This window comes from Anopheles ziemanni, chromosome 2 (genome assembly GCF_943734765.1).
Source record: "Anopheles ziemanni chromosome 2, idAnoZiCoDA_A2_x.2, whole genome shotgun sequence".
NCBI classification, from domain to species: Eukaryota; Metazoa; Arthropoda; class Insecta; order Diptera; family Culicidae; genus Anopheles; species Anopheles ziemanni.
The window spans coordinates 36,360,289-36,375,627 of NC_080705.1; the positions used below are offsets into that span (position 1 = coordinate 36,360,289).

Genomic DNA, 15,339 nt, shown 5'->3' on the forward strand with positions numbered 1-15,339 from the left:
CTTCCTCTCTTTTTGTCCCAAGTGGTCGCTTACGAGAGGCTTCACCTCTGTTTGGCCTGGTTTCCCCTGTCCAGTCGGTGGCGTCTTGGCAAATATTTTCCACTAAAGTACTATTCGTTCTATTTGTCTAGCGCAAACATCCATTCATCTCCTTTTCTTGCCTTTCGTTCCTGCTTGCACTCACTGGAGCGCCTTTCAGCATACTTTTTCCTCCCAATGTTTGTGCCATTTTTGGGAAAAACCAACAAATCTTGCATCTCTTCCCCCCCACAGGTACCACCGTCTTCTGCAGCACATTCGTTGAAAGTTGATGCTTCACTTTTCGGCGAAAGAAATTCAATCTTTTGTTAGCGCTTTTCGAGAGGGAAGAAAAAAAAACCCGAGTCGAACACTGCCATTCCGTCCCGGGGTCCCTTCCACTGAGTGCTGGCATACTCTTCAAATTTGCTAATCGAGTGCCTGATGTCCACGGCACGGCACGGGGTACGGGCAGCTACCGGTGCTACTGATGATGAGATTTGAATGGAGATATGCAAATTCGATTCTAGCCCCTTTTTGGGACTTGTGCTCTAGCATTTCCGTCTGCTGCTGGTGCTGCGGCTGGGAGCAAAAAGCTGATCCAAACATAAAGGAAAAACCGCCACCCGTTCCGAGCTGGGGCGAGGTTGTTCTGCTGGTTTGCGAATGCCCTGCCGCTGCTCGGTCACGTCCGATCCCGGGAGAATGCTATACCACGCTGGATGATTATTGATATAATACTCACATCAAACCACTGCCACTCCTTGCCTTCGCACACAGCAGACCGAATCTGAATCTTAGATTTGGGTGAGGCTGTTGGATTTCGTTTAACAAACCCTACGTATTACGATTTCGTTTAGAAAAAGGTTAAAAGCCTCCGAGAAATGGATACGGTGGTTGGTTTCGCACTTTCAGAGGCATCTTGCCAACGGCATCGCTCGATGAAGTGAGTCAGCAAACCGTAACCTAGACCGAGCTATTGCCACCGAAGGCCTCTCATTTTCTTATCGCTACACAGCTACACTATCAGTTCCTACTTATCAGGAAAAACAATGCCTATCGTCAAATTTTACGAAAGGTCGCCCATAATGAAGGAAGCGATGGACCAGGAAGAGGGGATCCCGGGAGCGGAACCGGATGCTCGACTTGTTTTCCCCCCCCACCTCCCCCCCTCGGTCCGTTCGAAGAACTAGAGTTGGAAGATACAAATGTAATGCGCCACCGAAGGCATCCGCAAACATTGCGAAGGTTCTTGTCGCAAAAGATGGCATGCGTGCGATAAGCGGTGGGAAATAAGTGCTTCCCTGGGACACGGGCCCGGGAGAGGGTGGGGAGGGGGTGTAAACAAGTCAACCACTAGAAAACACGACCCCGGACGATGTCGGCGTGCGAATGGACGGTATCATTTGTAACACGAAAGCAGGCCGACGACGAGTTGGGAGGGCTAGGGGAAGAGTCCTAGCGGGACAAGGGACGAAGAACATCGATAATTGATGGAAAAGATTGGTGGTAGGGCTGGGCAGGAAACTGAGTAGATCGGGGTCATTATCAGGAGCACGAACCGGGGGAAGATAGAGCGAAGAGTCGGTGCTCGTTCACGCACTTCATTATATTAGGGTTTCTTATTTTTCCGGGCTAAAAGGTAAATGAACCGTAGCAAAGTATCGCTCCTTAATGTCCAAAGGACACCAGATCCCATGGGATATCGCAAAGCTAGGCGAAAAGAAGAAGGATGGTGATTGGAACAACGGGACAATCATTGAGCGAACAACACGAGAGTAGACCGTTGATCCATTATTCGCTGAAAACTCAATCAACCATAGAAGGAACTTCCTTGGAGCGGGAAATAAAAGGCTGAATGAGTATATAAAATTGGTTTCACTCATAAAAACTTTGCTAACTGTTTCGCTCCCGATTTGGGTTTTGCAATCGTTTTCTCAAATAAACGAATCTGCTTTTCATTTACAAGAACAGGCATTTTCCATTGCCTGAATCGGTTAAGGTCAAACCATAATCCCAACAAACCCATCCAATTCCCTGCGATTCTTTTCGGGCAAGCAAAAAAGGTCACTTGAGGGAACTTTTTTCAAGGGCAAAGCTTTCTGGCCGAGTGGATGAAGCTTTTACTACCACCCGCCCGCTTCCTCCCAGCGCTTGCTCACGTGGTTTTGTGGTGTTTTATTTCTTTGTTCTATTTTTGAAGATGTGAGATTCTGCTCGCTCTTTGGAAATCAACCATTCCGTCGCGATGGTAACGGTGGGCAATCGTACTCGAATGGGAAACTCGGTGATGGTGTATTTTTAATGGCGAGCTTTTAACGTACACTTCGTGTAACGAGGGAGTCCTTGCGCGACGGTTGAGCTGGTGTGGGTGTGGGATTTGGTTATCCCGTGCGTTCGTTCACCACTACAGAATGTGGGGAGGAAAGGATGTAGAAAACCGAAGCTATTAGGTAGGGTCTGGGAAAAGGTGAGAAAAACGTAGGACGAACTGGTTGACCTTGCTTTCTTAAAATAGTAAATTGTATTGTGTTCATATTTAGTTTGTTGGAGTTAAAAATAAACTGTAAAATAATCTTTGCATAGTTTGAAAAAATAACTCATGTTTAAGATGCAAGGTATGAGACAGAGAATATTCAAATGAAACAAAATTTTTTTCTATCCTTTTGTTGAGCACATACAAGAAAACGGGGTTATGAAATATTCTGAATATATATCCTACAAAATATAACTCCATACATAATAGAGGAAAACTTAAGAATTGACATCAAAATACTAATAACCAACTGAAATATGATCATAATGGTATAACCACCATAAAAGAAAATTTGAAAACTGGAAATACGCAGATTGATAAAGGAGCCTTATCATTTCAATGCTATTTTTTCCATTCAAAATTAAATCTGCTGTTCACATAACACGTGAAACAATATTCGCGGAAGCAGCTTATAGAATAATAGTAAACTATCAGCACGAGACAACCGTTGAGCTTGTGAATTCAGCTGGTTGACACATCGTTTGGTGAAAGAAAATGCATTGCACATTTCCCTAATACCCAATTTTTACTTTTCAAGCCCACGTAAACCTCTGTTTCTATCACTTACTAATCGTACGTTTGCAAAAATATTTCCACACAGGGTAACGAATTAGAAGAGGAACCACCAGAAGCACTGAGCATGTCGTGGCCAAAGGGTGCTAGGAAACGAATAACCTACCTACTAGTAGCTCCAATTATCTTTCCCCTGTACCTAACACTTCCCGACACCAGGACCCCGCGGGGCAAGAAGTTCTTCCCCGTCACCTTCATCGGATCGATCGTGTGGATAGCCGCCTACTCGTATCTGATGGTGTGGTGGGCCACCGTCATCGGCATTACCTCGGAGATACCGGCGGAGGTAAGCTTGGAGTTACTTCGCAACCATTCCGGTCTCCAACCTGATACGGAGACTACGGACTCGGTGCCCTTTATCGGGATCATTAGTACGCCACGCAACGGTTCACTGGATTTTTATTTGTGCTTGATTGTCTTTTTAGGTTATGGGACTGACATTTTTAGCAGCAGGTACCTCAATTCCTGATCTGATCACGTCTGTGATTGTGGCCCGCAAAGGATTCGGCGACATGGCCGTGTCCAGCTCCGTCGGCAGTAACATCTTCGACGTGACAGTGGGGTAAGAAGATTCGGCGTCTTGAGGATACCCTCCTTCGTGCTGCATAATCGACTTCCGGTGGTTCGAACTAATGCCATTTTGATCCCTCTCGATTTTGCAGCCTGCCCATACCGTGGCTGTTGTACGGCATCATCTACGGCCAGCCGGTGGAGGTGAACTCCGTCGGTATGGTGTGTTCGATCACGATCCTGTTCTTAATGTTACTGTTCGTCGTCATGTCGATAGCTTGCTTCCGCTGGCGAATGAACAAAGGCCTGGGCTTCACCATGTTCTTGCTGTACTTCGTGTTCGTCGCCGTTTCGCTAATGTTCGAGTACGACGTGTTGATCTGTCCGTTCTAAGCGTGATGTCAGGTCGAGCTCCCATCTACCATCCCTCCAACGCCTGGTGGGCCGTGGAATGGGAGGCAAGGAGTGGCAAGACGGGGCGCTCTGCAAAGAAACACAACACACCCACATACACACGTACTCAAACATACATATAAACACACACAAACGTACACACACACCACGAAGCGAAACCAAACAAACTAGTACGCAAGCTCGTAAAGCAATCGTTACAATAATACGCTAGCAGTGGAGTACGAAAGGACCTTTTACTTTCCGCGCCACGGGTTTCCCCGGGGCGGATGCCGACATCGCTTCACTTCCGCCAGCACGCGCCGGCTGACTCAGTGGTCAGCCCGTTGGAATCTAAAAGATAACAAAAATGGACGAGGTGCAGTCACACAACGCCTCGGGCTGCACTGGCGGAATTCTGGCAAACCAACTCGGAGAATCGATACGGTCAGCGGAAAACAGGATGGACAAGCAAGAAATTAAAAAAGTTAATAAAAAAACAGCCCGTATAAAGCGAGATAGAGAAAGTGATAAAGAACGACAAGGACTTAGCTAATAAGTATATAAACAGAAACCAATCTTTTTAAACTAACGGCAAGGGAAAGCAAAGAAAAAGGAAAAAAGAAGGCTAGACTGGAGAGGCGTTCGAGAAAGGAGGTAATTAAACCAGTACCAGGAAAATAATGGAGGAAGCCCGTAACGACCGTGTGCCAGGACAGGAAAGGGAACAGCTGATTCTGTGAATGCAACTAGATGCAGAACAGAAGTGATACACTTCACTGGTTGGCTAGCAAAAAAGTATAACAAAACGATCAAACGAAAACATCTAAACCAAATCTATAATGCAAACATACACTTTCATTTTAGACTTTTAAACTCCTGTTCTATATTCGCATCTATAGTATTGAATCTGTAAGAATCAAACAACTAGTGTATGAGCTGAAGCAAAGACACACACTCACACATTTTAAATTATAACCAACAAAAAAACTCCTTATGGGCATCAATGGTAAACCCCTGTATTTCAAATGAAATTTATCTAAAAAGAAAATGCATAAACGAGAAAACCCAATTCTAGATAATTCGTCTTACAAGGCAGGAAGGTAGGTTGTAACGAAAACTAGCAAAAGAAAACGAAGCCGCATAAAACAAAACAAATTTAACAAACTGTACTCAACAAGAAGGAAGACAAAGTCTTCTATAAACTCTCTTTAGCTCTTTCTACGTACGGCCGAATTCTACGGAACGGTTTGAGAGTAAATGATCATCATCTAGATTTTAATCCACTTTAAGCGATCCATTTTCAACCCCTCGAAAACGTTCCCTCGCTAAAAGCTAAAGCTGTAGCTAAAAGAACAAATACAAGAATTACGAAATGAACAAACGAAACTAAACATCAAATCTAAACCTACCGAATGAACGCTAAAAAAACGAAAAAGCAAAAACAGAAAAGTTAAACATCATCGCTACAACAACAATCTGGGACAAACATATTGTCACGAAAGAGACGGAAGAAGTAGAAAAGATTCAAAAGAAAAGAACGATAAATGAAGACAAAATCATCCAAACATAAATCTTAACGAACCCTAAGCCATGGAGCATTGTTATTTCACTTAGACCTATAAAAACCTACTATTTTCCTACTACATCTATTACAACATTACTACTACTCTAAGCACACTCACTATCGTAGATGCGAGCGGAAGGAACATCAATTCCAATGCCCCTTTTTCTCATTAGCTTTTTTTAAAACTACATTTCAATTGGGGACCTTTCACGGGACAACCGTATGAACGGATCAAAATTAGACGAAAGGTATAAACCTTTTGTAAACAAAACAAAAAGTAATGAAACAATAGGATCATAATAAATTACTAACTCTAGTAATAGTAACTTTCTAACGACACGTAAGAGCCAAGTTCTGCCCATAAATTGAAACACATCTCCACACCGCCTCTACATCCAGTACTACGATAAAAAAACAGAGCCCACAGCTGTCAACTATTACTACTATTATACAACTATCTATATTTCTTCGACTCCTTTACGCATGTAAACATTTATCAACAACTATGCGGTCCTATCTATTTCTTCCGATCCGGTTAGTTTGATTAGTCGAATGTGTGCAAATTTTCACACCTTAAATTCAATTCAAGATCCGAGTCAAGATTTAGCGACTCGATCTACAAGAAACAAAACTAATGGACGATTTTCTGAGCGTCAAAGCAGGAAGGAGAAGTCAAATTTATAATTTTCTTTGGCACTCCACCTACCAACGAGTACGGTTGGGGGTGGGCTTGGTGCATTGCTAGTCCTATTTCTTGGTTTTCCTCAACATTTGCCTATCACATTAACATCATAAAATTCTCGTGTGAGCAACGGAGGAAAAAGTAATAGCTGGTTTCCGTGCATCCACGGGTATTGAATCATTATGGGATGGATGGACACCCTAAACCCTGACTTCTCGTGAAAATATTTGAGGAGAGATATGAGATACTTTTTCTGTTTAAACTGAAATCGACACCCAACAAGCAGCTTCTCCGAGTGGATTCCATGCGTCAGGCGCTAGCAGAGGCAGTAGCTATCGGTATCGAACCATCGAACAGGAAGCAAAGCAAGAAAATCGACCGCGGCTGGGATATACACTGGTAGTTAATCCATGGAAAAGGTAACGCAAGAGTTTTGGCGTGAAAGTGGTAACAGTTTTATACAGTTTGGTTTAACGTGTGTATCAATATTCGAACCACAATCCACACACATTTTCTTGTGACATTTTCACACAAAATTGCACGTAGAAGATTGTTCGAGTGAGCACATTTTTCGATTTTGAAAATTGATCCGATTGGAAAAAATCTTCTAATGTATTTTCTTTTTAAGGATATATTACAAAATCATTTTTTCGACTTTCGAAGTGTTTTAGGTGAAGATTTGAAAACCAACCTAACCGACTCCAATTCAGCCGTGGATCAAATGAATTTCCGGAAATACAACCTGACAATGCTTCATCGATCACGAGAAGATTTTCTAAATAATGTTCATCGTTAATCCTTTTTTCGCCGAGACTCCACCGATGCAGCAGATATAGTGCCCATACTTCTTTCGTCGCACTTATCACAAACAAAAACCTTCCTTATAACCAGAGAATGACAAACCCAGAACGACGCAGCAGAAAGTAGTAAAATGCACCCAACATTTAACGCGAGCGCCTTTTAGAGCGGAACTAATGTTTGCAAAACGGCGAGTGAAACTGCGGAAGGCATCAGTGGCTCTTACAGACAAGCAAATAAGCAGGGGTAAGGAGAAACCAAACTCGTTAGAATTGAAACTATGTATCAGCGCTTAGAGAAGCCATACAAAAGCTCGAAAACACTAAATAATACTTAAACAAAGGAAAAACAAAGATAATAAAATGAAATGTTAACAAATTTTTGAAAGGTTTTCTTGTTTGACTTTTTAAGTTATTGAAGATCAGGCAGAGAAACGCAAAAGGGTACATCGTAGTGAACAAAACTATATTAACAAATCAAACCGAAACCACGCTGAAAGCGAAGCGGGTGCGCGAATATTGAAAAACAAAAGACAAGCAAACAAGTAAATAAAACTGCAGCAAAGCAAGGTGCATAATCGGGAGTCAATGTCTAGAGAAGGACAAATCATGAGGATTATAAGCAACGTTACAAGCATAATTTTCTTTAAATCAACCGCAAGTACACGCAAGCACATCGAACTCATTTTTTACTATAAAAGAGGGAAAACTGAAGGGAAATAAAACTTATGAAGATGCAACCCGGGTTCAGAACAGCATTAACGGTTTTAAAAAATTAGGAAGCAATTAAAATATCTTTCTTCGGTTTATTCCTCCATCTGAAAAGAACAAACAGTTCCGATGCATTGCGTTTAGTGGTAAAAGTCAATTGCTAGCTAATAAAAGGAAAAAATGACAAACACACATTGGCGAAATGTTTCCAAAACCTAATGCCATTACTTTCCGTCTGCTTGCAGGTTAGGGCAGAACTTAAAAGAAATCATACATATCCGTTGAGACGTGTATGCCGTTGTTGTTACTGTTATGTTTTTGTTTTCCGCATTTGGCGTTCCAATGTGAGTAAAACTGTTTAGAATGTAGAGCAGCCAGGTGGAGAAAACCGAAGCCCACCGGGATCGCTTTTATCACCCGGCGTTCGGCAACTGCCTAATGTTTCCCTGCTCCAAGACTCCCAGGTTCGGTTTCTTCTCTTCTGCTAGTTAAGTGTTCTGCTCATATACGTTCATGAACGCTGGTGAACGAAACGAAAAAGTGGGAAAATTTATTTAGAACCAAATACGACCACCAAGCAGCAAACCCAGAGAGAAGAAAAGACAAGCGAAAGTTTCTGAACTATAAAAACGAAGAGAAGAAAGCAAGCACCAGCAAAACCTAAGATATACCCCGCATCGAACAGCACTTGTCATAAAGACCGCATGACGAAAAGGGGAAACACAACCTGACAGCAACCGGTTTAAAACGTAGCATAAATTTAAGAAAAATGATAAAAAACACAATTGTTATTCACGTTACACAATTTGCTATTTATTAGTAGGCATTAATGGTTACATTTGTAAATATTGCACGATCGGCGCTAGAGAAGGCGTGTGTGAATTTGTCTGATTAAATCGGCTGTTACTGCAAGCAAAAAACAAATCCAGCCATGGAATAACCTAGATAACAACTAGAACAAGCAGAAAACTCGAAACCCAGCAAGGGCAAATTCTCCGACGCTGATGGGGAGGTCTTTCGTTGCACGGTTGAGAAAACGTGTGGGTCGAGATGTGGCCAAATATTGTACGAAGTAGATCGTTGAATATACCCGTCCATTGCAACAGAAGCATCGTGCTAGTGAAAGAGAATGTTGCAAGCAAACAGTGCACCGGTCGAGGTTCATCGTGGCAAGAAAAGTTGAAGAAACATACACATGTCGGAGAATTGTGTTGATGCAATGCTTCCCTTTAGCGAAGTCATGCATTGCTGCCTAGCACTGGGAATCCCTAAGTACTTTTTTCTATTCTTTGGCTAGCCGTGCCACCGCTGGGGAATTGTCCGCGCTTTTCATATAGCTTTCCTAACGAGCCGTTTGGTTTTCCTTTACCATCTGGTCCTGGGACTTCGCCAATCGCAAGTTCCGATTGAAGTCAATTCCTTCGTTTCATGTGCGTTTCTCGACAGCTTTTTGATGATTCTAGCGTTTTCTAACGCACTTTCCTCATAGCGTAATGCAATGATGAGTCCCGAAAAAACATTTTGGCGGTAAACTGATCGAACACACTCGTTTTGATAGGTTTGAAGAAACAAAGGAAAAACATAAAAACACGAAACGACCACCTGATCGCACCCATGCTCGTGCAGCAGTTTTAATCGAGTCCTTGCAACAAAAACATAATGAGCTATACGAATTGGGTGGCTTTTTGATTTGTTTTTGGAAACCTGCAAACCTGAGTGCAAAACAAGAGTAGGTAAAATAAACAAACACACACGCACATCTACGTTGAAGCTAGTGTAGTTAAACATTACTGTAATGTTACATTACATTACAAGATAAACAAAAGAAAGAAACAAGTTTTCGCAGAAATATAAAACGACATACGCTTGAAGAACGCCCACGAACGCACAATGGTGGGTTTATTCTAAAATACTGAAAAGAATGCATAAATAAGAACAAAAAACAACAAAGAAACAAACAAAACATATAACATCACGTAGCTCTAAGGAATAAAAAAACAACGGTAAATGTTAGTCTTATGGGGTAAGCCAGTTGGAAGCAGGAAAACAAACAAACAAACAAATAAATTAAAATCATTTAATCTTACCAGCAGCAGCAGCAGCAGCAGCAGCAGCAACAAGTAGATCAAATCAGCCAGCGCGACACTAAAAACAAAAATGACACTAGAACGTAAGCCATGTAAGTCGAGTCAGAATGAGGGTTTTGCTGGAGGCAACGGAGATAGAAAACCAAACAGTGCAGTTGTTCTATTGCTTTGTTACATATCGCGTTAGCTTTATCATGGTTGCAACAATGTAAAACATGCAAAAACATACATTGTGTTCCTCTAAACTGGTGGAAGCAAAACACAACAAAACAACACAAAAAAAATTTCCTTCGCAATGTTTGCATTGAATAAAAATATCTAGTTTCGCTGCCATTAATCTATTCCGGATTGGATCGTTATCTGTTGCTAGAGGGTGTAAAAGGGTAGGGGGTGCATATAGGGTTATCGTTACATTCGCCGTTTCGAGTGTATGTTCGTACGATTGACAAACACTACCATTTGAACCATAGTTGCTAAGCCGTTGAATTAAGGTAAACAAAAACAAACAAAAAATGATATTAACAATAAAAACATAAACTTACTTAAACCAAGACGCAGTCTCATATAGCTGACGGTTTGAAAAATAAAAGAAAACACACGAGACTGGAGAGAAGAGCATGAAATACAAAAAGAATAAAAAAGGGGGATAGAATCGGAGGGCGAAATGAAACGATTGTTGCATTGATTTGTAGTTTTCTAAGCGTACAACGGGAGGAAGGAACATTGTAAAACAAAAAACCTCGTCACCATTTTCAGATGTGATATTTTTGTTCTTAATCGATAATTGACCATGTGGGGCTGCGGTAGGCATCAGTCGGTCTTTCCTGAGACGTGTTGCACATGGGCAGCACGTGGTTTTCGCGTACGTGGAAAGCACCTGCACATTAACACAAAGTGACGTGTTGTTGGTTTCTTTTTAATTTACCGGCGGCCATACTCGTTTGTAGCACAGTTTTGGATTTTTCTCCCTGTGTCGCCGCTGTCCGTGCGACATGCTGTGTGTAAGCGTATTTAGTTAAGAAAACGATTGTAAATCAGCCAGAAACCATTATGCATGGCACATTTTCTTTGAAACGAAATGCAGGAATGTGGATTGTTACAAACATTGTTTTTTAGTTTTACTCGTACTAGTAGGTCATCAATGTATTACCATTGCGATATGGTATCGAATGAAGGTAGCATCAAGGCAGTCGAAAGCAACGTTTCGGTAGTGCTGGCCATCTCTGCAGAAAGCGTTAATCATGTCCGAACCATTTTTAGTAGGCCACTGTATCTCTGCTAAATCTATACCAAGCCGGGAATAGAGAACAGATGAAGAGAAATAATTTAAAGCGCCAACGAAAGTGGAACGAAAAATGAGCAGAAAAAATAACAAACCGACATCACAAATGAGATATAAAGACAAACAAAACCAAACGCTTTTAGACTTCCAATTTATCAAAAACAGTGTACTTCAACATGACATTAAAAAGAACATTCACACACATGAAACCAAATTAAAAATAAAATTAAAGCTGCTAAAACATACCCTTAGATAAGTTGTTCATTGCCGATTGCCGAAGGAAAGGAAGTATTAGTCTATATACGTCGGATAGATACCGGAAGGGTGCATTAGAGTGTAGAGCCGACAACACTGCAGCATTTTGCAAAACGTTGCTGAAGCTTGTGCAAAACTAAAATTTGGGTCTCCCGGTAGCCAGACCAGGCATGCTGTAGGTTTGGCATGTTGAATCTCCGAGATGTAGATATGGACGAGAGGCAACCGGGGGAGCTCCGAAACCATGGAGAGCAGGCAACGAAGGTCCCACGGAAAAGGAGACGCTGCAAAAGGCCACAGCTCCGTTTGTAGTGCATTTCTTGTCCTCGCCTTGTTGCTCGTGTATCATTTTTCTGATCCCAGAGCTCCGAGTAAGAGCTGAAAGCGAATCCCACATCGAATTGTCTCACGGCAACAGTATACTAGCAGCTTTCATACAACAATAAGGTAGGCTCACAAAAAAGACACCCATTGCAAACACTACCGAAAGTGTGGAGTTTTGTTTGGACCAGATAAAGCATCATTAAACAAAACTGTTCAGAACACAATGGCATGTTGGTAGTGGTTATCTTCTAGCAGACAATTTTGTCCCGTAGATTAAATCGGTGAGCGTTTAAATGGATTTTTTTTTACTTTTCACGTGACGAACCCTTAGCGGGGTTTGAAAAAATGCAAAATTTAAATGTTGGCGAACGCTAGAGGTAGCAGATCCTTCGAAAACACGAGATGAAATAAGGCTTCTCTCAAAGCAACAACATAAAACAATCAAACAAGATGAACAGTTAAAAAACACATACAGTTATTACATTATACCCCACAAGCAGCTACATCTTCCCAGCAGCGCTCACTTCTGTTTTTTAAACGAAGCAATAAATAATGTAAAACTAAATAGTTAATTAACAAAAACTAATAGAGAAACTAATAAATGCAAAAACAGTTCAGCTCTTTACAAATTGTAGAAAATAAAGTTTTTAATATAAACCATGCAAGGGAAACACATTTCATCCTCCATCTTAAGGAAAGGACGGAGCAGAAGTTTAACCAACATACAAACAAGTAGGTCGATGCGGTAACATTAAGTTTACTCCAACCGTTGGCCACTAAGAAAACGATTAAACTGGGAGCCTAATATACAATACAAATGTACATGGGAAGCCCTTACACAGGCCAGCTTGGAGAGGTTTCGTTTTATGCTTTATTGATGGCAACTCGTATTGTTGATTGACCGAGCAGCCGAGGCACATTTTCACTTGATGCTTATAAATGTTGTACGAAAAAATGTGTTCTGTGTTTTCCTATTGTTTCTCCATCAGCGACATGCAACGTAACGTGTTGTTCCGGTCGGTATAATTTCAAACAGTTAACGTTGTAAGGAGGCGATAAGTGCATAACGAGCGGAGATCGGTGGGGTTTGTAGTTTGTCATTGTCAGGAAATTCAGTGCAGAATATGAAACTAAAAACAAAAAAATTAGCAAGGGATACCAATTGACACTCTTAGAAAAGATTCGAGCTGAATGTAAAAACAATTTTAAAATACACATACTTAATTAGGATGGCGGCTTTGCATTGCTGCAACAATAGAGCAACAAACAAGAAGATAAAATCTCTCGCATACACATACAACAACTCACACAGACACACATTTCCATTGAAATATACATAACACACACCGACATGACACACTGACAAACCTACATGAAATGCAAAGAAAATGAGCAAATAAATAGAGTTATATACTGAAGTAATTAATTGTTGACAAATGAGATCTTCAGGCGTAGTATGTTGCGTTTGCTGTCTCATTTTTAAAAAAATAATAAGGAGAAAAACAAACACCCAAAAAAAAGGAAACAAAGACAGAACAAAATTGAATAAAAATGAAGAAAATAATGATACATGAAATATTGACGAAGAAAAAACTTTTTTGTTAACTATTATACATATATAGATTTGATTTTATATATATACCTATATATCATTCTCATTACAAAGCATATATAGAATAAAAATAAACTGATTCTAAAGGATATTCGATTGAATATGTGTTTTTCTTTTATTCCGAAATGTACAGTGTGTAAGTTTTGTTTGACAACATATTTTATTGTTTTTGGATGCTTTGGGAGTTACGTTAAGATTATACTCGCAGCAGAGTTTGTACACATTTAACCTGTGCTCATGGATGACACGAGATTTACTTTGTTTTTGTTTAAAACCCTAGTTTATTTAGTCAGAGATTTTAGGAAAACTAATCCGAACAAAAAATAAACTGTTGTAGCTTAAGGCTTTCTACTCAAGCTTTGTTGCTTTAGGAGGTGAAAATCAATTTAAATTTTAATTTTAATCAATTTAAATCAAAGCTTAAGCTGAAGAAAAGGTATTGTATTTCTTTTTTCTAAATTGTTTTAATTTATAAATTTAAATACTTTTGCCAACATTTAAATACTTTTAGCACATGTCTGGGCTAACCTCGACGGGCGCGTCGGAAACGCGGGTTCGTTAGGCGGGTTTCCCTATTGGAGGCAGGCTTAGAAATACTTTATTTATTTATTAAAAAAAAATAAAATAAATAAATACTTGTTAAAAGCTTGTTAAAAGAGTAAATGAGCCCACAGCCGTCGTTTTTTCGGTCTAGACCTGTTGTGCGACGATAAATGTATGCAATGGCTAATAAATTAATTTATTAATTGTGACCATTGAGTATTTGCACCGCTTAAGTACATGTTGTCCACCCTGTCCAGTATAACCATAATCTTCAATTTAACGATACATCCAATTCAAACGGTTCACACAACGGTATTTATATCAACTATTGCGTATTTTTAAGTACACCCTCTCACAAATAGTATAGTCACGACACTGATTTCGGTTTGTGGTACCCCGTTTGGGATTTTACCCAGTCATGATATATTACTAGATTGATCGAAAAACAAAAAAGCTAGAGACAAATATTTAACGTATCCCATAAATCAAGATTTAAACTTTAGGAATCTCTTGACCACCATAAAACTGAACTAAGGGTTATAAACTTAACGATGTTTACGTATTCAGTGTTTACCATAGTGGTGGGGAAACTGAAACCCTACAGGGATTCTAAACTTTTGTTTCAAATCCATTCTGGGATCCGGATCTACGAGTCCGAATCCCAAACCGTCATATGATGCTTACCAAACTTACCGTTTTTCATATCATTTGTTAAAATAAAGTCTAGGGAACTTGTATGAAAATGACATTTTGAACCGATAGTTGACCGCCCACCTGCCGACCATTGTCGAATTGGCAATCCAGCATTAATGTCTCCTAAACTGGAAACAATGGATAAGTCTTTACTTCCTTAAAGTTGTTGCTCTGGTAAAGATCATTCGTTCGAGGGGTCTGTCGTAAAAATCAGTCCAAAGAATCAAAAGTTATTGGAAAATTGGCTGCTTCGGCCATTTTTCCATACAATATCATTTCGCGAAAACTAAGTAGCCTGGAAAATTTTACTTTCGTTAATTAAAACATAAAAATAACCCGTGCCCGGTTCCGATTTTCTGACAGCAATATGATTAATGACCGTTTGACACTATCTTCTAAAATCAACGGACAGAAATATTCCTCGTCTCTTAAGGATATTATGTGTCTAATTCGACCCAAATCATTTTGAGCTGATTCAAATAGTTCAGGATCAGGCAGAATCGAATCAAATCAAGTTCCAAACAAATCAAATCTGATTTGAATTCTAATCGAATCAAATCTTTAGAATCCGACAAATGGGATCCAAATCTTTAGAAGCCGTCAGATGGAATTGGAATCTTTAGAATCCGTCTAGGGATCGAATCTTCGAATCTTCCGAATCCCGATTCTTCCAACACTAGTTTTTCAACATTCCTATTCTTCCACAGTAGTATCCGGATTTCTACTACAGTTTTATAATTGTTTAACAGTAACGTTTAT

At 40.2% G+C, this 15,339-nt stretch overlaps 1 protein-coding gene across 1 annotated transcript in view; it reads left to right on the plus strand.

The window, feature by feature from the left end:
* LOC131293494 (sodium/potassium/calcium exchanger Nckx30C) overlaps positions 1-4,030 on the plus strand; it is a 61,527-nt gene extending 57,497 nt beyond the window's left edge. The window contains exons 5-7 of the mRNA XM_058321571.1: positions 3,156-3,413; positions 3,553-3,689; positions 3,790-4,030. Coding sequence (XP_058177554.1) covers positions 3,156-3,413; positions 3,553-3,689; positions 3,790-4,030 — 636 coding nt within the window. The remainder of the gene's footprint in view (positions 1-3,155; positions 3,414-3,552; positions 3,690-3,789) is intronic.
* Positions 4,031-15,339: the final 11,309 nt, after the last annotated feature.